A 27,702-nucleotide genomic window follows, 5' to 3' on the forward strand; every position below is an offset into this window, starting at 1 on the left:
TCTCTTTCTCTCTCTCTCTTTTTAATTCCCTGAGGACTTTGTGTGTGTGTGTGTGTGTGTGTGTGTGTGTGTGTGTGTGTGTGTGTGTAGATTTAGACAGTTTATTATTTACCTACAGTGAAAAGTAGAATAATCCAAAGGTGTCAGCTTCCCATGATCCTTGCCCCACACACCAAAGGATGACACTGAAATGACAGGGGCCAGATGGCTACAACATTAGTTGGGGTGTACCCCATTGCCAAGGAACCAGTTCTAGATTGCGGCTAAGTGGTTTTATTTCTGTAGTTCTATTTTGAGGGAGGCGTGGCAGAAAGCCCCATATCTCATCAGAACCCAGGAATCGAAGAGAAACTGTTTCCTGATAGCCTTCCAGGGGAGATAAAAAGGTGAATGGGAAATGGACACTGAGCAGCTCTTCACAAGCCTCACATGTTCTTGTGTTATGGGAGAATCGCAAGAGGTCTGCCCAGACTCAGATAAGCTGCCATTCCAGCCTTCGCCCTTGTGGCCTCTGTGAATATGTGCAAAGTTGCCCGTGCGCCAGGCAAAGCAAACCCCCGTGAGCTGATGTTCCATAAATATGCACAGAATTGGGTTGACCTGTGAAGAAGGAGAACAGAAGCAAATATGGGTTTTTTTTCTTTGTTTGTAGGGTTTTGTTTTGTTTTGTTTGTTTTTTGTTTTTGTTTTGTTTTGTTTTGTTTTGTTTTTGGAGAAACCACTTGGTACAGAGCAAGAAGCATGTGCTCTGGTGTTAGAGTGTTCTGGGTTCTAAAGGCAGTTGGATCACAAAGTGGCTGGATAAGTTTGGGCAAATAGGTGTTGTACAAAGGATTTCTATAATTTGAGTTAACTTCATATTTTTGTGTTTTAATATTAGATTTTATATTTGCAAAGCTTCCCTGGTGCATTTCTCTTCTCTCTGCCTCTCCTTCCCTGAGGGCTTTTTGGCATGCAGCACTCCTCAGTGACTCACAGTCTACCCTGGGTCTCTGCAGACTTAGGTCCCTGTGCCTGGATATGTATGGAGTTGTTACTTGCTGATGTGATTCATTCTACAGACCTTGTCCACGGTGAGAGGGACCCAGGGCTGTGCTGCCTCTGTGTGGCTTTGGGCAACTCCAAGTCATGTGGGATCAAGTGAGGGGGATGGAAATGGGAACCGATGGCAGTCTGGGATGGACTTCTGCCTGAGGTATTTCTCTTTCTTTGATTCAGTGTTTATGGAGTCATTCTCTAGTCTCTACCATCCTCCAGAGTTTGGGCAAGTGGAATTTGCCCTTTTATTCACTGCATCTCTGGGGAGGCTTTTTCGAGGGATGATGTCACATCTCTATGTCATTTTTTAAAGGGAAAAATGAAAATATAGGTTGTTTTAAAAGTCACACTTTAGAGGAACTTTGAAAGAAATGCCCAGGTTCTAGCGGGGTGTCTCTGTTTTGCTAACCCACCCTCAGATAGCTTCTTGTCCAAAGCCGCAGTTTGAGGACCAGCAGTGCCTTTGGCTGCTTGGCTTGCAGTGGCAAAAGATGTGCTTTTTATCTCAGGCATGATCTCTTCCTCCTAAGATTTCTAAAGCTAGATATAGAAAATACCTTAATCTTTTTACTGTCCTCCAATAATGTGTGAATCCCTCTTCCTCCCCCCCAGTTAAAAGGAGATATACCCTGATACTTGAATAGAAGCATAAAGCAGTCCCTTTTCTAATGTTCCTCAAACTGGAATGACTTCTTTTGCATAGTTCGGCAAAGTTTTTTTGTTAGCTCTTAGTGGCAGATGATGACACCTTCTATTTTTAGTAATTACGGGTCAGACCCCATGATCTACTTTTTCAAACATTATTTGCTATAATCCACATTTCAACTAGTAGTGAGGTACATTGTTTTAGATCTCATCTTTGTACATATAGATGACAAACCTGAGGCTTTTGAGTGATTAAGCACATATCCTTTAAGTGACAGAGCCCAGAGCCTACGCTTTCTAGACAAGGGGTTGAGTGCCAGCTAATAGGGTTTAATTATAAAGGACCTTAAATAGGAAGACTGTGTCCCTTTATCACAGAATATTTTGAAATAAAATGTAAATCTAGTATTGTATAAACTACAGATTTAAATTGGTTCGCACAGCTGGAAGAAATTTCTCATTTCAAAGGAATCCAATGTTCGTTTCACCACTTTAGCACCTCTTCCCCAAAAGCAGTAACACCTAAGTGCCCATTATTAAGGAATCAGTTAAATAAATTATGGTGTATTGATACCATGTAAAATGCTACTCAGGCATTAAAGAGATTATCATATCTAGATGTACCTACTTAGAAAAATTCCCATGACCCAGTAGGTAAAAAAAACATATTGTAGAATAAGTACTACTCCTTAGTTTTTAAAAAAAAAAGTGTGTACATATTTTTTCTTCTTCAAGTTGTATTCATTTTTTAATTTAAAGTTTTAATGAGATATAATTTACATACAGTGATATTTACAGATCTTAAGTATACCATATTATTTTAGTCTGGAATAATATACCCCAAAGTTTTAAAAATAGTTACCTCTAGACAATGGGATTAGCATAAGGAGAGGGTCTATCCTTTTTTCTTTGTTTGAATTTTTTTAAATTTTTGTAATAATTTGTATTCCTTTTATATGTATATAAAACAAAGAAAAAGGACACGTGTTCACACTCATGGTCAACTTGAGAAATGTCCCAATAATCTGGGAACAGAGATTCCTTCAACTCCATTTTCTCTTCTGAAATCTATCCTAAATAGGATCATTTGCCTGGGAAATTTTACTTTAGCAGCCGAGAATGTGGGGAGCCAGAGGCGACAGAGAAATACCAAGGCCCTCCTCACATGGTTTCTTGCCAGACTGTACATCATCTATCTGACTGCTGTTTGACTGTGTACCCCATTTTGGGCCCCTGCTCTCTTTATCAGTCCCCATCTCTTGATTGTTTGGAAAAAGAATAAGCTGCACCATGATTCTTTCCAGTTCTCTGGGCACCAGGAACAACTCCTTATTTATTTTAGCATATTTGTGAGTGAATGTATTAAATATTCCCAGTTTTCAAGATAAAAAGCTCACAAGGACAGAAATGCATGTTTTCGTCTTTGTTTCCTTATACCATCTAGCACTGCTTCTTGCCTGTCACAAGCAGCTAATGATTATGGAATAAGTTAACAATTTATACAATTGAGTACAATGTCATCTTCCTGTCCCCCTTCCCTCCACACCTTCCCTGGGCACATGTGGCCATTCCTTCTTACTTCCAGAGTCAGTTGCTTCTTGTTCACTTGATAAAAATAGCCTTCATTTTGAGGGGAGGGACCCAGGGGTTGGAGGAAGAGGCTCCCAGGCGGGTGTGTTTTCTCATCAGTGGTTTTACAACTGCCAAAGCACGAGGCCTGTCAGTAAGTAAAGGTCAGGACAGGACATGTGCTGTCTTTCCAGAGTCCATGTCTGGTTAGGCAGTGCCACCTCTACCACCCTGATCATGGGGTACAGGTGGTGGAACCCCGTTCCCCTCCCATCAGTTTGAGACTGGAGTCAAGTCTCCCTCTGTCAGTGCCTTAGGACTCCATTAATCACATTTGGCTCCTTCCACTGCCTCCCTTAAACCTTTCCGATATTTAACTGGTTAAAATCATATCTTAGGCAAGGTGTGTAATAGAGGTGGTAAACAAAGCAACACAGCTAAGGTGAGATTCCATATTTCCTGACTCCTATCCTGCTCATATTCCCTCTTAATCGCTTCATAAAAAGACTTCTCCTGAGGTACACTAGCATAAGAAAGCTCCACACTGTGAGCAAAAAGAACTTTACATATACAAGACAAGGGGAGGAAGGCAATTAATTTTTATTGCCAATTTTGTGCCGGATGGTATGTACAAACACGATCTCATCTAATCCTTCCATGAACCCTGTAAGACTGTTACCGTCACCCCCATTTCACAGCTGAGATAACAGAGGCTTTGAAATGGAAGGTGAGCCAGGGTTGTTTGGCTCCAAAATCTATGTTGTTTCTACTCATCTTGGCATGAGGTGTGATGCTATCTACTAATGATAAAAGCCACGGAGATAACATTTGTAAGGTCCCTAGCATGGCGCCTGGTACATACCCAGAAAATGTTCCTCCCAACATCCTCACCCATCCCCAGTCATCTCACCAAAGCCTAGCCTCTACCAATAATGTCTTTTCACAATATTTTTAACAGGGCCAAGGACGGTGATCCACCCTAAAGCACGAATTATTGCAGAAGCCGGGCCAATAGTGATTGGTGAAGGGAACCTAATAGAAGAACAGGCCCTTATTATAAATGCGTGAGTAAGACTTACAAGGTACTCCAAACTAAGGACCACAGATAATATTTTTATTAATTTTAGCTATCTATAAGAACGTTTTACAACTAACATCTGGAAGCCCAATATTCTACAGGAATATTAAGGGTCATTTTCAAGACAGTAAACGAGGAACCCAAAGACCGGATAAGGCTAAGAGACTTGTCCAAGGGTCACTTGTACTGGAATCTCTGACTCGTGGTGTGATAATATTTTCTTCACATATTACTGCTTCTTCCATTCCTTAAGCAAACATTTCCTGAATACCTCCAACATCTGAGAACTGTACTGACCATCCAGAAAAGCTTTTTGGTGGGTTTCTTGGTTTGCCCAAACACAAACTAAACTCTAGCATATATATTCACATGTTTTGCAGAGGTAACACCCAAAATTGGGGGCAATTTTTAAACTTCAAGGATATATATATATCTATATATAGAGAGAGAGATAGATAGATATATAAACACATACATGATCTTAGTAAACTGGACGTAAACTGGACTGTAATCTGTAATACCTATGAAATTTTCATAAACATCTGTAAGGCTTGATAGATAAAATTTTGGCAAGAGATTCAAGTATACACCTAATTTATGGCAATAGTGAATGGAATTTGTAAGAAAGGCCTTGGGAAGATATTTAACTGTGATAAAGAGACTGATTTGGCTTAATGCAACTCAGGATTTGGGAGTTCCTTACTATATTAAGCTGTTTCTTTAATATATATATACTTCATATCTTTAGTGTGAGTCAGTTAACAGCTATGGTCTGCAGTAACTCAAATGTCAGAGATAAAGCACCATTTCACCATTTTAAAATGACTTCCTCCTTTTAGACTATAAACTTCTTATGTTCTAAATATTTCAGCTAACTACATAATAGCATAAAATAGTTATTTTATGTGAATATCTGTTTACATTCCACAATCTCGAATGAGTATTAAGGATAGACGTTTTTCAAGTTAGGCATGATTTTGTTTCAAATTTAGCAGGCAAAGTCATAGCCATTGTTCTTTTATGTTATCCTGGAGAAGGTGCTCTGGACTTTGAGTTTAAAAAATAAGCTAAAAATAGGTTTAAGATATAATCCAGCAATTGCGCTCCTAGGTATTTACCCAAAGGAGTTGAAACTGTATGTCCACACAAAAACCTTCACATGAATGTTTATAGCAGCTTTATCCATAATTGCCCAAAATTGGAAGCAACCAAGGTGCCTTCCCATAGATGAATGGCTAAACAAAGTGTGGCACATCTGTACCATGGAGTATTATTCAGTGATAAAAAGAAATGGGCTATTAAGCCACAAAAAACATGGAGGAAACTTAAATACATATTGCTAAGTGAAAGAAGCCAGTCTAGAGAGACTCCATTTTGTAGGATTCTAACTAAATGACATTGTGGAAAAGGCAAAACTATAGCGACAGTAGAAAATCAGAAGTTGTCAGGGGCTCAGGAAGAGGGGAAAGGGAGGGATGAGTAAGTGGAGCACAGGGCATTTTTAGGGCAGTGAAATCATTCTGTAGGATACATAATGATGGATATATGACATTACACATTTGTCAGAACCCAAAGAAGCATACACAGAAAGAATGTGCCCTAATGTAAACTGTAGACTTTAGTTACTAAAGATGTATTGATAATTGTTCATCAGTTGTAACGAATGTATCACATTAATGCAAGATGTTAAATAATAGGGGAAACTGTGGGGAGGGCAAAGCCTACAGGGGAACTCTGTATTTGTGCAATTTTTCTGTAAACGTAAAAATGCTCTACAAATCAAGGTTGATTATTAAAAATAATGATAGCAAAGGAAGGCAATCCTACACACAACTATGACTTCTTTGTATTTTAGTAGCTCTTTTTCAACTCAAAATCAAATGTTCTCCTGCATAGAGGATAAAGGATTCACTTGGATTAAGAAAGAACTTACATAACTACTTATTTTAAGCTCAGTGTAGATAAAACTTGAGAGAATTACCCAAATTCTAAAATGGGAGACTTGCTTATTAATTACTGATTTTTTGATTATTTGTGTCTTCTTTTTACAGTCACCCAGAAAATATCACCCCTGATGCTGGAGATTCGGAACCCAAACCTATGATCATTGGCACCAATAATGTGTTCGAAGTTGGCTGTTGTATCCTTTACAATGAGCTAAGATAAATCATTCCCAGATGTCTTTTAAAACCCAAATCTCCCTTCTGTAGAAATTGTCATAATTTATCAAATATGTTTATAATTTGGGTGTATATGTGTATATATATCATAATTACATTTTTAGCCCTTTGAAAAGACTTGCAGAATATCCAAAAAATGAACCCTCCTGTTCCAAAGAAAACCCCAGTAAAGGAAATATGCCATATTCACACACACACACACACACACACACACAGACCCACCTTTTGTCCAACAATATGAAGGTAACATCTGGTTCCTCTTGTGGGTAGTATAGCTTGTTGACAGGTAGTCTTGACTAAGTGTAGTAGACCCAGAAACCAGGTGATCTTGGCTCCTGTCCTGACTTAAGAGCCATAGTGTTATCAGTTTGAGTCTTTATATATAGTTTTAGGTAAACAATACTCTATTAGTCAGGGTTCTCTAGGGAAACAGAACCAACAGAAGATAATGTGTAAATATGAGATTTATAGAAGTGTCTCACGCAATTGTGGAGATGCACGAGTCCAAATTCCCTAGGGCAGGCAACGAGCTGGTAACTGATGTTTGATGACCTCCCCAAGAGAGGCTGGCTGGCTGGCTGGCTGAAGAGAAATTCCATAGGGTAGGCTGTGAGGTGGCACTCTGATGAGGGACTTCAGTGAATTCCCCAGTGAGGCTGGCTGGCTGAAGAAGTGAAGGTTCTCTCTCTGCTGTCCCTTAAAATTCTTCAACTGACTGGATTAAATCCTGTTGATTGAGTTCTCTCATTGCAGAATACACTCCCTTAGTTGATTGTAGATATAATCAGCCACAGATGCAGTCAATTGACTGATGATTTAATAAACCAGCCTTCTGGTTTATTAACCTGCCACAGTAACTGTTAAGCCAGTGTTTGCTTGACCAGACGACTGGGCAGCATCACCTGGCCAAGTTGACACATGAACCCAAGCATCAAAAATACATTGTCTTAGGGAACTGGTGGTTTGATGGGTTGAGCCCTCTGCCGTAGGTTTTACCCTTGGGAAGACGGTTGCTGCAAAGGAGAGGCTAGGCCTCCCTATAATTGTGCCTAAGAGCCTCCTCCCGAATGCCTCTTTGTTGCTCAGATGTGGCCCTCTCTCTCTAGCTAAGCCAACTTGAAAGGTGAAATCACTGCCCTGCCCCGCTACGTGGGATCAGACACCCAGGGGAGTGAATCTCCCTGGCAACGTGGAATATGACTCCCGGGGAGGAATCTAGACCTGGCATCTTGGGACGGAGAACATCTTCTTGACCAAAAGGGGGATGTGAAAGGAAATGAAATAAGCTTCAGTAGCAGAGAGATTCCAAAAGGAGCCGAGAGGTCACTCTGGTGGGCACTCTTACGCACAATTTAGACAACCATTTTTAGGTTCTAAAGAATTGGGGTAGCTGGTGGTGGATACCTGAAACTATCAAACTACAACCCAGAACCCATGAATCTCGAAGACAATTGTATAAAAATGTAGCTTATGAGGGGTGACAATGGGATTGGGAAAGCCATAAGGACCACACTCCCCTTTGTCTAGTTTATGGATGGATGAGTAGAAAAATAGGGGAAGGAAACAAACAAACAAACAGATAAAGGTACCCAGTGTTCTTTTTTACTTCAATTGCTCTTTTTCACTTTAATTATTATTCTTATTATTTTTGTGTGTGTGGTAATGAAGGTGTCAGGGATTGATTTAGGTGATGAATGTACAACTATGTAATGGTACTGTGAACAATCGAATGTACGATTTGTTTTGTATGACTGCATGGTATGTGAATATATCTCAATAAAATGAAGATTAAAAAAAAAAATACATTGTCTGACACAAGCAAATGGTGATTGGGTATGGGAGTGGGGTTGAAAATATTTCATTCTTTTTTTTCCCAGAGTGTTACCAGTTCTTTCACTTGCTTTTTTTTTTTTTTTTTATTTTCTTTTTTTATTTTTTTTACCTGCTATCATTCATTCACTCTCTCATCCCATAAATATTTCCTGAGCATAAACTACATAGTAGGCGCTGAGCTAGAAAGAGACAGCTTAGTGGATGAAACAAATGGGATTCTTACAGTCTAGTAAGAGAAAGAGCAGCAAAACACAATTAAACTGACCAATACTATATTTATAAAATGTGTGCTAATGAAGGAATCTTTCACTTGCTTTTGTACTCTGAAAAGATAGTAAAATCTTTTCAGGATATCATCAAACATCATTTTATAATAGAAGATATTTGGAGGAAAAAATCTAACTATTCAACAATAGCAAAATATTTAGATAAATCAAGCTACAGGCAATCATTACAGGGATAATTAAAAGTTATGTTTTTATATATATATACATATATAAATATACATATACGCGCACATGTGTGTGTGTGTGTGTTTAGAAGCTAAGTAAGCTTGTCAACTTTGCAACCCAGAAATTTGTTTTTAGGGTCTGGGTTGCCATTCCTTTGAAATGTAAACATCTAGGAAGATAGCACTCTAATACCAGGGAGTTTAACCTAGGCTCCTTTCTCCAAGCTATAACCTGTTGCTTGTCAGAGAGATAAGAGCTTTGTTACTCTGTTTATTGTTAGGATGAAGGCAGTTAGCTAAAGCAGATGGCTGCCTCAGTGCCCAGGTTGGGTGAACTGTGAAAGTGTACAGTAAATAGCACTGGCAAGACCTCTTATGGCACAACAGTTTACTCTGCATCTTGAGAGCATATGTATATAATGGATTGTAGCTGCTTAGCTGTATAAATAAGGTGGAATTGCTGTCTTTACAATCCCCTTTTTGCAAGTTACTCACAAAATGGCAGTCTGGATATGCTTATTCAGAAGTAAAACTGTTCTCCAGATATCTGCATGCCAATGTTCATAGCAGCATTATTCACAATTGCCAAGAGATGGAAACAACCCAAATGTCCTTCAACAGATGAGTGGATAAAGAAAATGGCATATACACACGATGGAATACTACACGGCAGTAAGAAGGAACGATCTCGTGAAACATATGACAACATGGATAAACCTTGAAGACATAATGCTGAGCGAAATAAGCCAGGCACAAAAAGAGAAATATTATATGCTACCACTAATGTGAACTTTGAAAAATGTAAAACAAATGATTTATAATGTAGAATGTAGGGGAACTAGCAATAGAGAGCAATTAAGGAAGGGGGAACAATAATCCAAGAAGAACACATAAGGTATTTAACGTTCTGGGGATGCCCAGGAATGACTATGGTCTGTTAATTTCTGATGGATATAGTAGGAACAAGTTCACAGAAATGTTGCTATATTAGGTAACTTCTTGGGGTAAAGTAGGAACAGGTTGGAAGTTAAGCAGTTATCTTAGGTTAGTTGCCTTTTTCTTACTCCCTTGTTATAGTCTCTTTGAAATGTTCTTTCATTGTATGTTTGTGTTTTTTTTTAACTTTTTTTTCATACAGTTGATTTAAAAAAGAAGGGAAAGTTAAAAAAAAAAGAAACACAAGGAAAAAAAGATGTAGTGCCCCCTTGAGGAGCCTGTGGAGAATGCAGGGGTATTGGCCTACCCCACCTCGATGGTTGCTAACATGACCACAGACATAGGGGACTGGTGGTGTGATGGGTTGAGCCCTCTACCATAGGTGTTACCCTTGGGAAGACGGTTGCTGCAAAGGAGAGGCTAGGCCTCCCTATAATTGTGCCTAAGAGCCTCCTCCCGAATGCCTCTTTGTTGCTCAGATGTGGCCCTCTCTCTCTAGCTAAGCCAACTTGAAAGGTGAAATCACTGCCCTCCCCCCTACGTGGGATCAGACACCCAGGGGAGTGAATCTCCCTGGCAATGTGGAATATGACTCCCGGGGAGGAATGTAGACCTGGCATCGTGGGACGGAGAACATCTTCTTGACCAAAAGGGGGATGTGAAAGGAAATGAAATAAGCTTCAGTGGCAGAGAGATTCCAAAAGGAGCCGAGAGGTCACTCTGGTGGGCACTCTTATGCACACTTTAGACAACCCTTTTTAGGTTCTAAAGAATTGGGGTAGCTGGTGGTGGATACCTGAAACTATCAAACTACAACCCAGAACCCATGAATCTCGAAGACAATTGTATAAAAATGTAGCTTATGAGGGGTGACAATGGGATTGGGAAAGCCATAAGGACCACACTCCCCTTTGTCTAGTTTATGGATGGATGAGTAGAAAAATAGGGAAAGGAAACAAACAGACAAGTTACCCAGGGTTTTTTTTTACTTCAATTGCTCTTTTTCACTTTAATTATTATTCTTGTTATTTTTGTGTGTGTGCTAATGAAGGTGTCAGGGATTGATTTGGGTGATGAATGTACAACTATGTAATGGTACTGTGAACAATCGAATGTACGATTTGTTTTGTATGACTGCATGGTATGTGAATATATCTCAATAAAATGAAGATAAAAAAAAAAGGAGTAAAACTGTTCTCTAAAAAAAAAGATTTATGTTTTTAAAGATTGTAATGACATGGAAAAATGCTTGCAAATTGAGCTGAACTGAATCAAGTGAGCTGCAAACCTTTTATTTTTTTTGCAGTTTGATTCCCATCTATATAAAGGGAATTGTATTTTTTTCTTTTAAATTTAAAAACATATCAAATTGTTAACAGTGTTATCTTTAAGTGATTGTGTGATGGATAGCTTTAATTTTTTAAAAACAATTGTGAAAATATGTTATACTTATAAAGCCGGGGTGTAAAGGTGTGCATTTCTTTAAAAAATATAAAAGTCATTTATTCATCCTTGGAGTTGTTTATGTTGAAATTTTAAAATTTACTTTCAGATTTCCCTGAGCAGAGGGAAAACTTACATACCCCTTCCCATGCCTCTGTCCCCTGCACACTACTGTATAAGGACATATTGTATTAGTTAGTAAACAAGAGAAACATATTTATACTATTTACTTAACTCTGGCATACAGATTCCCAAGCCATGAAAATGGGAGATAATAATGTTATTGAATCAAAAGGTAAAGTATTTCAGAGTTTTATTGTGAAAAGTAATTACGTGCTCTCTCTTTGTGGTGTCCTGGGACAACCACCTGAGTAAAAATTGTAGAAAGGTGAAAAACTATAGCAAGGCTTGGAAGGAAGGTATGATTGGAAATGGACTGAAATAGCTGTGAGACTAATTTTTTTTTTGCCTTTAAGGAACCTAAACTGTTATGTGATTATCTGGTAATGTGGTTAATATATTAAATTAAAAATTCAGCTGTGTACTTTTAAATCAGGATTGAATTAAACGATAATGTTCAGATGAAAGATCTGCAAAAAATATCTAAATACTAGTACCTATGACAATTTAGTTGATTAGTGTTATTGTAGAATTAAAGAAAAAAGATCACAGTTTCTCTGGCAGTTTGTTTTCTTTACTTTCAGAACTGCTTTACCCTAGCCAATCAGAAACAAATATAAGCTACTTATAATAAACAGAGCCAGGGAGAGGGTCATCTAAAGTCACCACCACTATGGCAAAGCAAGTACTTGTCCCACTAGAGTCCAGAAAAAACCTGAAAAATGACACTTCTTTCATTTAGCATAGTGGCTTATCTTTCTTATTCGATAGACATGAAAGAAAATGTTGGCTTTTTAATAATAATGAAATTAGACTTTGTTAATCTACTTAATGGTTTTTACTTTAAGTTGAATTGCCAATTATTTTCAATATCATTATTATCATCATTGTTACCTATTTGTTATAAGCTTATTATGTGTTAAACCTTTGCTCAGCACTTTACATTTATCAGTGGTGGTCTCCCCATGTTTTAGATAAACTTGAGCTGAAAGAACTTACAGCCACCTGCCCAAGGTCACACAGCTAATTAGCAGCAGAGCTCTATTTCAAATCCATCTTGAACTCCTGCCTGTGCTGCCTACATTTATGCTATACAAACTCTGAAGTATTTTCTTTAATTTTTTTCTTAAGGCCAGTTTGTGTCTTTATACCTAAATCATCTTAGGAAAAAATAGTGTTCTAATCATTTGATATCTTAAATTGCAATTCCTTCTATGTTTTTACTGCAGCATATGTAGGCAGAAATGTAATATTAACGAGTGGTTGCATCATCGGGGCCTGTTGCAACCTGAATACTTTTGAAGTCATCCCTGAGAACATGGTGATCTATGGAGCAGACTGCCTTCGTCGGGTGCAGACTGAGCGACCACAGGTACTAGGACCTCCTTTGTTTTTTTTTTTTTTTTTATTTTGAAATAAATTCAAACTTACAGGAAGTTGCAAAAACAGTACAAAACCCATACACAGAACTCCAGCATACCCTGACCCCCCTCCCGATACCCCGATCCATCAACTTTAACATCCTGTCATGCCACCATTTCTTTCTTTCCCTTCCTCCGTCCCTCCCTATCTATTATCTGTCATCTGTTGCTCTGTCTTCTGAACATACAAGAGCAAGCTGCCCACATCCTTGAACAAACACTATAATTCACATATACATTTCCCATGAATAAGAACATTCTTTTATGTAGTCTCATTAAGCGCAGCTAAGAAGTTCAAGAAATTCAACATTGATACAAAGCTTAGATTCTATATTTCCTTTTTCTTTGTTTCTTATGTCCCAACTGTGTCTCTTTGAGCCTCCTCTCCTCCATCCTCAGATCCCATCCAGGATGATCCTTGGCATTTAATTGTAGAAGCTCTTTTTAAAGAGCTACTTCTAGGACTGTTAATTTTCCCCATCATTTTTTAACAGGACAGCATGTTCATTATTTAAAAAGCAAATGTTTAAAGCATCAGAGAAACATTCCTACAACTGGGGTTTATTTGCAGTATAACTATCCAATCTTTAAGTTAATATCAAAAATGTAAAAAGATGGCAATGACAAATTGATAATGGGAAGAATTCACAGATGTTATTCCTGGTCTCCGGCATGTGCATTGAAGATGCATCACCAAACGATACTGATTCTCTCCTTAAATGTCAATCTTTAAGTGTGAGTATGGTTGAAAGAGGAAGGCCAGGGGCAAGTATGACACCAGAAGGATAGATAGAGGATAAAAACTGGGACTATATATATCTTAGCAAAACCCAGAGTGAACAATGATGGTGATTAAATAAAATATATAAGAAAGTTTTTACATGAGGGAGAACACATGAATGTCACCATTGTAAGGTGTTGAAAATGGGAAAGTATATGGAAAAAATACAAGCAATGCAAACTAGAGTTTATAGTTAACAGTAACATTGTAGTATTCTTCCATTAAGTGTAACAAAGGCAATATACCAAAACTAAATGTCAATAAGAGGGAGATATAAGGGAGGATATGGGATTCTTGTCATTTTTGTTTCCCCTTTTTATTATTTTTTTTTAATTCTTGATTTTTTAAATTCTTTTTTTCCTTTTCTTTATTTGCAGAAGAAATGGAACTGTTCTTATATGGACTGTGGTGGTGGATGCATAACTATGTAATTATAGCAGGAGCCATTGATTGTTCACTTAGGATGGATTATATGTGGTGTGAATAAAATTGTTTAAAAAATAAACAGAGGGGTACAAGTGCTAGAGAAGATGTGGAAAAAGGGATATACCTATTCACTGTTGGTAGGAAGGTAGAATGGTATAGTCCCTCTGGAGGGCAGTGTGGTGGGTCACAGGAGGCTGGGTAGAGGGTTGTCATATGATCCAGCAACCCTGTTATTAGATATATAATTGGAAGAACTGAAAGCAGAGACACAAATAGACATTTGCATACTGGTGTTTATAGTGGCATTATTAATGATTTGCGATGGATGGGTGTGGCCTATGGGTACATCGACTGATAAACAGAAGAGCAAACTGTGGTGTATAGGTAGAACCGGGATATTGAGTGGCTGCAAGAAGGAATGAAATTGTGAGACATGGAACTAGGTGAATGAACCTTGAGGACATTATGTTGAGTGAAATAAGCCAGAAATGAAAAGACAAATATTGTATGGCCTCACTAACATAAACTAATTCTAATGAGTGAGCACTGAGAATTGAATTCGAGAGCATAGATTATTAGGGGATAGAATGTGGGCAGAGATGGGCAATCGATGGTTGAGTACAGAATGTTCAATAAGGCTCATTGTAAAGGTTCCTAGATTGTAAGCTAGTCACATCTATTCCCAAGTTTTAACTATTATTTCTAAATTCTGAGATGCTGAGCTCTCAGAATTTAGTAGCCTGGTAGCTCAGTGTGTAGCCTGGTGGTTCCCTGGAATTTGGGTATCTGTGTGACACCCAAGACTCCGAGTTAGAATTCTGCAGCTCTCTAAATCAGCATTACTCCATACAGCAACTGCTAAAAAAGCTGAAAAAGAGATCAGACTTCAATTAGAGATATGAATGAAACAGATTTGGTTAGGACTAAGGTAAATCAGAATATAGGATAAAGGATGATACTGACTGTATTTTGAAACTTCAACTTCTGTTTGAGACCAAAGGAAGAGATGCTTTTTTGGTTCAAAATTTAAATTTTCTGTAGCACACTATCTAATTTAACCTGTATGGTCAGTTTATTTAAACAATATAATTAAATGGAAACTAGAAAAGGGAACGAGATTTTGTTATTTTGTACAGGCTAATGTAATACTCTGATACATTCCAGAGTATTTGGGGCAAAAATTAGAGAGTATTTATAAAGTCCCCTTGAAGGACTGGAGAAAAATGTGGAAATATTAAACTGGGGAAGTTTAATATTTGGGGAACTCTGGATATTCTCTCAAGCATTAGGGACTCCAATTTAATAAGCCAAGCCCTCAATCTTGGGGCTTGTCCTTATGAAACTTATTCCTTCAAAGGAGAAGCTAAGCCTACTTATAAGTATGCCTAAGAGTCACCCCTAGAGAACCTCTTTTGTTGCTCAGATGTGGCCTCTCTCTCTAAACCAGCTCTGCAAATAAACTCATTACCCTCCCCCTACATGGGACATGACTCCCGGGGATGAGCCTGGCCCTGCCATCGTGGGATTGAGCATGCCTTCTTAACCAAAACGGGGGGAAAGAAATGAAACAAAATAAAGTTTCAGTGGCTAAGAGATTTCAGATAGAGTCAAGAGGTCATTATGGAGATGATTCTTATGCATTATATAGATATTCCTTTTTAGTTTCTAGTGTATTAGAATAGCTGGAAGGAAATACCTGAATCTGTTGAACTGTAATCCAGTAGCCTTGATTCCGGATGATGACTGTATACTATATAGCTTTTATGAGCTGACCGTTTGATTGTGAAAACCTTGTGATTGATACTCCCTTTATCCAGCGTATGGGCAGATGAGTAATAAAATAAAGACAAAAATAAATAATAGGATGGGATAAGGGATATGAGATGTTTTGGGTGTTCTTTTTTATTTTTATTTTTTTATTTTTTGAGTAATGATAATGTAATAAAATTAATTGTGGTGATGAATGCACAACTATATGATGATACCGTGAGCCACTGATTGTCTTCCTGGGATAGATTATATGGTGTGTGAATATATCTCAATAAAATGTGTTAAAAATATCAGTCTTCAAAGATAAGGAATGACACTACCAAATTTATACTGGATTTCCATTTTGGGCCATCTTATTAGTTTACTAACACAGCTTTGATTATAAACAGCATATGAATATGCAAGTGTGTTTGGGTATTTTCCTGTATTTTAAGGAATTATTCCCTCCTGATAACCAAGATCAAGAATAATGAAGTAGGCGGGCGGGGCAAGATGGCAGACTGGTGAGCTGTATGTTTTAGTTACTCCTCCAGGAAAGTAGGTAGAAAGCCAGGAACTGCGTGGACTGGACACCACAGAGCAATCTGACTTTGGGCATACTTCATACAACACTCATGAAAACGTGGAACTGCTGAGATCAGCGAAATCTGTAAGTTTTTGCGGCCAGGGGACCCGCGCCCCTCCCTGCCAGGCTCAGTCCCGGGGGAGGAGGGGCTGTCAGCTCCAGGAAGGAGAAGGGAGAACTGCAGTGGCAGCCCTTATCAGAAACTCATTCTGCTGATTCAAACTCCAACCATAGATAGACTGAGACCAGACACCAGAGAATCTGAGAGCAGCCAGCCCAGCAGAGAGGAGACAGTCATAGAAAAAAAACAACACGAAAAACTCCAAAATAAAAGCGGAGGATTTTTGGAGTTCTGGTGAACATAGAAAGGGGAAGGGCCCTGAGGCGCATATGCAAATCCTGAAGAAAAGCTGATCTCTCTGCCCTGTGGACCTTTCCTTAATGGCCCTGGTAGCTTTGTCTCTTAGCACTTCAATAACCCATTAGATCTCTGAGGAGGGCCCGTTTTTTTTTGTTGTTGTTGTTGTTTTTTGTTTTTTTTTAATCCTTTTTTCTTTTTCTAAAACAATTACTCTAAGAAGCCCAATACAGAAAGCTTCAAAGACTTGCTATTTGGGCAGATCAAGTCAAGAGCAGAACTAGGAGAGCTCTGAAACAAAACGCAATAATCCAGTGGCTGAGAAAATTCACTAAACACCACAACTTCCCAAGAAAAGGGGGGTGTCCGCTCACAGCCATCATCCTGGTGGACAGGAAACACTCCTGCCCATCGCCAGCCCCATAGCCCAGAACTGCCCCAAACAACCCAGTGTGACGGAAGTGCTTCAAATAACAGGCACACACCACAAAACTGGGTGTGGACATTAGCCTTCCCTGCAACCTCACCTGACTGTCCCAGAGTTGGGAAGGTAGAGCAGTGTGAATTAACAAAGCCCCATTCAGCCATCATTTCAGCAGACTGGGAGCCTCCCGACACAGCCCAGCAGCCCAGAACTGCCCTGGGGGGACGGCACTCACCTGTGACATAGCACAGTCATCCCTCAACAGAGGACCCAGGGTGCACAGCCTGGAAGAGGGGCCCACTTGCAAGTCTCAGGAGCCATACGCCAATACCAAGGACTTGTGGGTCAGTGGCAGAGACAAACTGTGGCAGGACTGAACTGAAGGATTAGACTATTGCAGCAGCTTTAAAACTCTAGGATCACCAGGGAGATTTGATTGTTAGAGCCACCCCCCCCCTCCCTGACTGCCCAGAAACACGCCCCATATACAGGGCAGGCAACACCAACTACACACGCAAGCTTGGTACACCAATTGGACCCCACAAGACTCACTCCCCCACTCACCAAAAAGGCTAAGCAGGGGAGAACTGGCTTGTGGAGAACAGGTGGCTCGTGGACGCCACCTGCTGGTTAGTTAGAGAAAGTGTACTCCACGAAGCTGTAGATCTGATAAATTAGAGATAAGGACTTCAATAGGTCTACAAACCCTAAAAGAACTCTATCAAGTTCAGCAAATGCCACGAGGCCAAAAACAACAGAAAATTATAAAGCATATGAAAAAACCAGACGATATGGATAACCCAAGCCCAAGCACCCAAATCAAAAGACCAGAAGAGACACAGCACCTAGAGCAGCTACTCAAAGAACTAAAGATGAACAATGAGACCATAGTACGGGATATGAAGGAAATCAAGAAGACTCTAGAAGAGCATAAAGAAGACATTGCAAGACTAAATAAAAAAATGGATGATCTTATGGAAATTAAACTGTTGACCAAATTAAAAAGATTCTGGACACTCATAGTACAAGACTAGAGGAAGTTGAACAACGAATCAGTGACCTGGAAGATGACAGAATGGAAAATGAAAGCATAAAAGAAAGAATGGGGAAAAAAATTGAAAAAATCGAAATGGACCTCAGGGATATGATAGATAATATGAAACGTCCAAATATAAGACTCATTGGTGTCCCAGAAGGGGAAGAAAAGGGTAAAGGTCTAGAAAGAGTATTCAAAGAAATTGTTGGGGAAAACTTCCCAAATCTTCTAAACAACATAAATACACAAATCATAAATGCTCAGCGAACTCCAAATAGAATAAATCCAAACAAACCCACTCCGAGACATATACTGATCACACTGTCAAACACAGAAGAGAAGGAGCAAGTTCTGAAAGCAGCAAGAGAAAAGCAATTCACCACATACAAAGGAAACAGCATAAGACTAAGTAGTGACTACTCAGCAGCCACCATGGAGGTGAGAAGGCAGTGGCACGATATATTTAAAATTTTGAGTGAGAAAAATTTCCAGCCAAGAATACTTTATCCAGCAAAGCTCTCCTTCAAATTTGAGGGTGAGCTTAAATTTTTCACAGACAAAGAAATGCTGAGAGAATTTGCTAACAAGAGACCTGCCCTACTGGAGATACTAAAGGGAGCCCTACAGACAGAGAAACAAAGAAAGGACAGAGAGACTTGGAAAAAGGTTCAGTACTAAAGAGATTCGGTATGGGTACAATAAAGGATATTAATAGACAGAGGGGAAAAATATGACAAACATAAACCAAAGGATAAGATGGCTGATTCACGAAATGCCTTCACGGTTATAACGTTGAATGTAAATGGATTAAACTCCCCAATTAAAAGATATAGATTCGCAGAATGGATCAAAAAAAATGAACCATCAATATGTTGCATACAAGAGACTCATCTTAGACACAGGGACACAAAGAAACTCAAAGTGAAAGGATGGAAAAAAATATTTCATGCAAGCTACAGCCAAAAGAAAGCAGGTGTAGCAATATTAATCTCAGATAAAATAGACTTCAAATGCAGGGATGTCTTGAGAGACAAAGAAGGCCACTACGTACTAATAAAAGGGGCAATTCAACAAGAAGAAATAACAATCGTAAATGTCTATGCACCCAACCAAGGTGCCACAAAATACATGAGAGAAACACTGGCAAAACTAAAGGAAGCAATTGATGTTTCCACAATAATTGTGGGAGACTTCAACACATCACTCTCTCCTATAGATAGATCAACCAGACAGAAGACCAATAAGGAAATTGAAAACCTAAACAATCTGATAAATGAATTAGATTTAACAGACATATACAGGACATTACATCCCAAATCACCAGGATACACATACTTTTCTAGTGCTCATGGAACTTTCTCCAGAATAGATCATATGCTGGGACATAAAACAAGCCTCAATAAATTTAAAAAGATTGAAATTATTCAAAGCACATTCTCTGACCACAATGGAATACAATTAGAAGTCAATAACCATCAGAGACTTAGAAAATTCACAAATACCTGGAGGTTAAACAACACACTCCTAAACAATCAGTGGGTTAAAGAAGAAATAGCAAGAGAAATTGCTGAATATATAGAGACGAATGAAAATGAGAACACAACATACCAAAACCTATGGGATGCAGCAAAAGCAGTGCTAAGGGGGAAATTTATAGCACTAAACGCATATATTAAAAAGGAAGAAAGAGCCAAAATCAAAGAACTAATGGATCAACTGAAGAAGCTAGAAAATGAACAGCAAACCAATCCTAAACCAAGTACAAGAAAAGAAATAACAAGGATTAAAGCAGAAATAAATGACATAGAAAACAAAAAAACAATAGAGAGGATAAATATCACCAAAAGTTGGTTCTTTGAGAAGATCAACAAGATTGACAAGCCCCTAGCTAGACTGACAAAATCAAAAAGAGAGAAGACCCATATAAACAAAATAATGAATGAAAAAGGTGACATAACTGCAGATCCTGAAGAAATTAAAAAAATTATAAGAGGATACTATGAACAACTGTATGGCAACAAACTGGATAATGTAGAGGAAATGGACAATTTCATGGAAACATATGAACAACCTAGACTGACCAGAGAAGAAATAGAAGACCTCAACCAACCCATCACAAGCAAAGAGATCCAATCAGTCATCAAAAATCTTCCCACAAATAAATGCCCAGGGCCAGATGGCTTCACAGGGGAATTCTACCAAACTTTCCAGAAAGACCTGACACCAATCTTACTCAAACTCTTTCAGAACATTGAAGAAAATGGTACACTACCTAACTCATTTTATGAAGCTAACATCAATCTAATATCAAAACCAGGCAAAGATGTTACAAAAAAGGAAAACTACCGGCCAATCTCCCTAATGAATATAGATGCAAAAATCCTCAACAAAATACTTGCAAATAGAATCCAAAGACACATTAACAAAATCATACACCATGACCAAGTGGGGTTTATTCCAGGCATGCAAGGATGGTTCAACATAAGAAAATCAATCAATGTATTACAACACATTAACAAGTCAAAAGGGAAAAATCAATTGATCATCTCAATAGATGCTGAAAAAGCATTTGACAAAATCCAACATCCCTTTTGATAAAAACACTTCAAAGGTAGGAATTGAAGGAAACTTCCTCAACATGATAAAGAGCATATATGAAAAACCCACAGCCAGCATAGTACTCAATGGAGAGAGACTGAAAGCCTTCCCTCTAAGATCAGGAACAAGACAAGGATGCCCGCAATCACCACTGTTATTCAACATTGTGCTGGAAGTGCTAGCCAGGGCAATCCGGCAAGACAAAGAAATAAAAGGCATCCAAGTTGGAAAAGAAGAAGTAAAACTGTCATTGTTTGCAGATGATATGATCTTATACCTAGAAAACCCTGAGAAATCGACGATACAGCTACTAGAGCTAATAAACAAATTTAGCAAAGTAGCGGGATACAAGATTAATGCACATAAGTCAGTAATGTTTCTATATGCTAGAAATGAACAAACTGAAGAGACACTCAAGAAAAAGATACCATTTTCAATAGCAACTAAAACAATCAAGTACCTAGGAATAAACTTAACCAAAGATGTAAAAGACCTATACAAAGAAAACTACATAACTCTACTAAAAGAAATAGAAGGGGACCTTAAAAGATGGAAAAATATTCCATGTTCATGGATAGGAAGGCTAAATGTCATTAAGATGTCAATTCTACCCAAACTCATCTACAGATTCAATGCAATCCCAATCAAAATTCCAACAACCTACTTTGCAGACTTGGAAAAGCTAGTTATCAAATTTATTTGGAAAGGGAAGATGCCTCGAATTGCTAAAGACACTCTAAAAAAGAAAAACGAAGTGGGAGGACTTACACTCCCTGACTTTGAAGCTTATTATAAAGCCACAGTTGCCAAAACAGCATGGTACTGGCACAAAGATAGACATATAGATCAATGGAATCGAATTGAGAATTCGGAGACAGACCCTCAGATCTATGGCCGACTGATCTCTGATAAGGCCCCCAAAGTCACTGAACTGAGTCATAATGGTCTTTTCAACAAATGGGGCTGGGAGAGTTGGATATCCATATCCAAAAGAATGAAAGAGGACCCCTACCTCACCCCCTACACAAAAATTAACTCAAAATGGACCAAAGATCTCAATATAAAAGAAAGTACCATAAAACTCCTAGAAGATAATGTAGGAAAACATCTTCAAGACCTTGTATTAGGCGGCCACTTCCTAGACTTTACACCCAAAGCACAAGCAACAAAAGAGAAAATAGATAAATGGGAACTCCTCAAGCTTAGAAGTTTCTGCACCTCAAAGGAATTTCTCAAAAAGGTAAAGAGGCAGCCAACTCAATGGGAAAAAATTTTTGGAAACCATGTATCTGACAAAAGACTGATATCTTGCATATATAAAGAAATCCTACAACTCAATGACAATAGTACAGACAGCCCAATTATAAAATGGGCAAAAGATATGAAAAGACAGTTCTCTGAAGAGGAAATACAAATGGCCAAGAAACACATGAAAAAATGTTCAGCTTCACTAGCTATTAGAGAGATGCAAATTAAGACCACAATGAGATACCATCTAACACCGGTTAGAATGGCTGCCATTAAACAAACAGGAAACTACAAATGCTGGAGGGGATGTGGAGAAATTGGAACTCTTATTCACTGTTGGTGGGACTGTATAATGGTTCAGCCACTCTGGAAGTCAGTCTGGCAGTTCCTTAGAAAACTAGATATAGAGTTACCATTCGATCCGGCGATTGCACTTCTCGGTATATACCCGGAAGATCGGAAAGCAGTGACACGAACAGATATCTGCACACCAATGTTCATAGCAGCATTATTCACAATTGCCAAAAGATGGAAACAACCCAAATGTCCTTCAACAGATGAGTGGATAAATAAAATGTGGTATATACACACGATGGAATACTACGCGGCAGTAAGAAGGAACGATCGCGTGAAACATATGACAACATGGATGAACCTTGAGGACATAATACTAAGCGAAATAAGCCAGGCACAAAAAGAGAAATATTATATGCTACCACTAATGTGAACTTTGAAAAATGTAAAACAAATGGCTTATAATGTAGAATGTAGGGGAACTAGCAATAGAGAGCAATTAAGGAAGGGGGAACAATAATCCAAGAAGAACAAATAAGCTATTTAACGTTCTGGGGATGCCCAGGAATGACTATGGTCTGTGAATTTCTGATGGATATAGTAGGAGCAAGTTCACAGAAATGTTGCTATATTAGGTAACTTTCTTGGGGTAAAGTAGGAACATGTTGGAAGTTAAGCAGTTATCTTAGGTTAGTTGTCTTTTTCTTACTCCCTTGTTATGGTCTCTTTGAAATGTTCTTTTATTGTATGTTTGTTTTCTTTTTAACTTTTTTTTCATACAGTTGATTTAAAAAAGAAGGGAAAGTTAAAAAAAAAAAAAAAAAAAACAAGGGAAAAAAAAAAGATGTAGTGCCCCCTTGAGGAGCCTGTGGAGAATGCAGGGGTATTCGCCTACCCCACCTCCATGGTTGCTAACATGACCACAGACATAGGGGACTGGTGGATTGATGGGTTGGGCCCTCTACCACAGGTTTTACCCTTGGGAAGACGGTTGCTGCAAAGGAGAGGCTAGGCCTCCCTATGGTTGTGCCTAAGAGCCTCCTCCCGAATGCCTCTTTGTTGCTCAGATGTGGCCCTGTCTCTCTAGCTAAGCCAACTTGAAAGGTGAAATCACTGCCCTCCCCCCTACGTGGGATCAGACACCCAGGGTGTGAATCTCCCTGGCAACGTGGAATATGACTCCCGGGGAGGAATGCAGACCTGGCATCGTGGGACGGAGAACATCTTCTTGACCAAAAGGGGGTTGTGAAAGGAAATGAAATAAGCTTCAGTGGCAGAGAGAATCCAAAAGGAGCCGAGAGGTCACTCTGGTGGGCACTCTTACGCACACTTTAGACAACCCTTTTTAGGTTCTAAAGAATTGGGGTAGCTGGTGGTGGATACCTGAAACTATCAAACTACAACCCAGAACCCATGAATCTCGAAGACAGTTGTATAAAAATGTAGCTTATGAGGGGTGACAAGGGGATTGGGAAATCCATAAGGACCACACTCCACTTCGTCTAGTTTATGGATGGATGAGTAGAAAAATAGGGGAAGGAAACAAACAGACAGAGGTACCCAGTGTTCTTTTTTACTTCAATTGCTCTTTTTCACTCTAATTATTATTCTTGTTATTCTTGTGTGTGTGCTAATGAAGGTGTCAGGGATTGATTTGGGTGATGAATGTACAACTATGTAATGGTACTGTGAACAATCGAAAGTACGATTTGTTTTGTATGACTGCGTGGTATATGAATATATCTCAATAAAATGAAGATTAAAAAAAAAAAAAAAGACATAATGCTGAGCAAAATAAGCCAGGCACAAAAAGAGAGATATTGTATGTTACCACTAATGTGAATTCTGTGAAAAATGTACAATGTTTTATACTGTAGAATGTAGGGGACCTAGAGATACCAATTAGTGGAGGGGGAATGATAATCTAATAAGAACAGATAAACTACGGAGGGTAATCTCAAGGTTATGGGAATGCTCAGGAATGATTATGGTTTGTAAACTTTCTTGGATATAGGAAGATCATGTTGGAAGCAATAGAGTTATTTTAGGTTTTTTTTTTCTCTTATTCCATTGTTTTCTTAGGGGTTGTTAATTTTCTTGGGGTATGGTAGGAACATGTTGGAAGCAATGTAGTTATTTTAGATTATTTGTTTTTCTTACTCCTCTGTTTGGACATGGTTTATTAATTTTCTTGGGGTATGGTAGGAACATATTGGAAGCAAAGTAGTTATTTTAGGTTATTTGTTTTCCTTAATCCATTGCTTTGTTTGAAATGTTGTGGGGTTTTTTTTGGTTGTTGTTTGCCTGTTTGTTTTTAATTTTTTGATAAACAAAGTTAAAAAATTGAAAAAAAATCAGTAGAAAAATGGGAGTAAAAACTAAATGACAAATAGGGTGGGATGGGGGGATGGTTTGGGTATTCTCTTTTCACTTTTATTTTTTATTCTTATTCTGATTCTTTCTGATGTAAGGAAAATGTTCAGAAATAGATTGTGGTGATGAACGCATAACTATATGATCATACTGTGAACAGTTGATTGTATACAATGGATGACTGTATGGTTTATGAATATATTTCAATAAAACTGAATTAAAAAAAAAAGAATAATGAAGTAGACATATTCAGAGTTTCATGTTAGAGGTGGACATGGAACATTCTGATTGAAGTTTCAAGCCTCATTACTTGGCACATTCACTATGTATTTCTTAGTTGTACAGCCTCCGTTCCCACCCTGAAAAAATATTTTCAAGACATTTATTTATCACTTTGCCTCTGATTTTTAGCCATACTTTTGCAGAAATTAAGACTCCTGTTCTTTCTGGGTGACCCAATTTCTGTAATGCTTGATTTTTTTCTTTTAATTATAAGCAACTATTACTTCTATAGACTAAAAAGGAAATAAGATAATAACCTTTTTTAATCCAGTATTTTTTTATCTTTTTTGCACACAGTAAAAAAAAAAAGATTGAAAAGTGAGATATGAAGCTGCAGTTGCAGGATAGAGATTAGAATTAAGTGAGCAAGAAGATCTGAAGTTTTTAGAACATAATAGTATGCAACACCATTTGCCAAATTTCACTGATCACAAGGATCATTAAAAATAAAGATTCCCCAGACTTACTGAATCACAGTCTAGGGAAGGGGTCTGAAAGTCCTTATTTTTCACAAGTACCCTAAGTTATGCAATCAGGGAAGTTTGGGCAATGCTGATATATGAAGAGTGAAGATTGGGTGAGAGTGTCACAGCTGTGTGGCTGTCTAGGAAGTGTGGAAAGTGACATATCCCAAGGTTTTTATAGAATACCAGAGGTATTCTGTAGTGGGTACTTGTTAACTTTTTAAAGCACAGGGTGAAATCTAGGAAAGCAAGGTTGAAAACTTATGTATGTATAACATCAGTACATATTACAGTTGCACCACATATATATGTATTTATTCATTTAATCTTTTGGCTTTTTCTTATTACCAGAATAATGCATATTATTGTAAATTGTTTTAACTATTTTGAAATACTTTCAAACATACAGAACAAATTACAAAAATAATACAAACACCATACAGAGAACTCCAACACACCCCTACCCCCAACAGATACCCAGCTCCACCAAATTTAACATTTTGCCATATTTGCTATATCATTCTATCTATCTATCTGTCTGCCTTTCTATTTATCAAACTATTTCTGAACACTTGCATGTAGGTTGCATACATAATGCTCCTTAAACACTTAATACTGCTGTGCACATTTTCTGAGAACAAGGATATCACTTATATAATCACATGAAATGCAGTTATCAAGTTCAAGAAATTTAACATTGATAAAAAGTTTACAGTCTATACTCCAGTTTTTTCATATGTCCCAATAATGGCCCTTTAAGCCTTTTCTCCTCCATTGCTACACCCATCCAGGATCATATATTACATTTGTCATTGTCCCTTTCGTTGCTCGCTATTTTTTTTTTATTTCTTTCTTTTTCTATTTCTTTCTTTCTCTCTCTCATTCCTTCCTTCCTTATTTCCTCCCTTCCTTCTTTCCTCCCTTATTTCTTCCCTTCTTTCTTTCCTTCCTTCCTTCTTCCCTTCCTTCCTTCCTTCCTTTCCTCCCTTCCTCCCTCCCTCCCTCCCTCCTTTCCTCCCTTCCTCCTTCCTTCCTTCCTTCCTTCCTTTCCTTCTGTTGTGGGAACATATATACAGTATAAACAATCCCTTCTCAATCACGACCAAGCATACCTTTCATAGGACTAATTACATTTACACTATTGTGAATGTGATTAACAGTCACACTATTACTAGAGCTTCCCCATATTCCCAAACAGGAACTCTACACTCATTATGCATTTACTCCCCATTCCCCCTGCCTCCTGCCACCTCCCCCCGGCAACCTGAACTCTAATTTCTGTTTCCATGTGCTTGTATATTCTCCAATATTTTCTTTAAAGTTACCAGGGGACTTAAATTTCACATCCTCAATCTATAATAGTCTCATTTGCTTTGATACCAACTTAACTTCAATATGCATTTTAAAAAAGGTAAGCAAAAATAAGTCAAAGAAAATCACCTGTTTCTAAGACCTAGTATTAACCATTTCTACCTAGAACTCTTGACTTTGCTTTCTGCTAGTCAGTTCCTAATTATCTTATGTTTTTAGCCCCAGACACTACAGCTGGATTTCCTGATGAAAATCCTACCCAACTACCACCACCTAAAGAAGACAATGAAAGGGAGCTCAACTCCAGTTAAGAACTAAGAACAATGTGTGATACCAAGATAACGTTTCATCCTTGACCACAGTCTTTTGAAAGGGCTACAGTGTTTAAAATGCAGTCTTATCAACTCGCAGAATAATACGTGTTGACTTTATTTTGTAAAATTGAGTTAGAGAGTAATGGATTTTCATTGTCACTGTCCTCTATAATTTATGTAAAATATATTATTTTCCTATATTGTTGCTCCTTTTCTGATAATTTATAATTTTTTTTCTTCTGTTATATAAAATATTGGCTACAAACTTTAGTAATGTAAAACACTACCCGTGAGAAGAAAGGGAATATTGTTATGTATTTATATTCTAACTATATACTAAACTAAAGTACTGATGACAGGATTTTAGTGAGCATACTTTAATCAGTTTTTCTATTTCCATTAATTTTCCCAAAATAGCTGACTTAATTTTTATTATGTTCTAGCTGTATTAAAGCTAATGTGTTTATCTTTTCCTCTTGTGGATTTGCACCTATTTAAAACTTCAGGTGAAATTTCAGCAGCTGTTGAATAAATTCAGGCTTCATTTTGTTTCCAAAACAATTTTCTTTTTCTTTTTAGTAAAACAAAATTAATCAGGGAAAGATGTATGCAGTAAATTAAATGACAAGTAAATGACTATTAATCAAGTGGTACTTCTGGGTTTCTGAGGGCCTTGAAACTAAAAGAGAGTTTGATATATTTATAAATATATGAAATTAATTTTGGCATATTACTAATTGCTAA

The 27,702-nt window shown here is 38.0% G+C and overlaps 1 protein-coding gene across 1 annotated transcript in view; it reads left to right on the top strand.

The window, feature by feature from the left end:
* DCTN6 (dynactin subunit 6) overlaps window positions 1–27,060 on the top strand; it is a 63,648-nt gene extending 36,588 nt beyond the window's left edge. Inside the window, exons 3-7 of the mRNA XM_037831287.1 lie at window positions 4,211–4,316; window positions 6,382–6,470; window positions 11,421–11,468; window positions 12,523–12,665; window positions 26,864–27,060. Of these exons, the coding sequence (XP_037687215.1) occupies window positions 4,211–4,316; window positions 6,382–6,470; window positions 11,421–11,468; window positions 12,523–12,665; window positions 26,864–26,962 (485 nt within the window). The 3' untranslated portion in view covers window positions 26,963–27,060. The remainder of the gene's footprint in view (window positions 1–4,210; window positions 4,317–6,381; window positions 6,471–11,420; window positions 11,469–12,522; window positions 12,666–26,863) is intronic.
* Window positions 27,061–27,702: the final 642 nt, after the last annotated feature.

Source organism: Choloepus didactylus, chromosome 3, assembly GCF_015220235.1.
Source record: "Choloepus didactylus isolate mChoDid1 chromosome 3, mChoDid1.pri, whole genome shotgun sequence".
Lineage (NCBI taxonomy): Eukaryota > Metazoa > Chordata > Mammalia > Pilosa > Megalonychidae > Choloepus > Choloepus didactylus.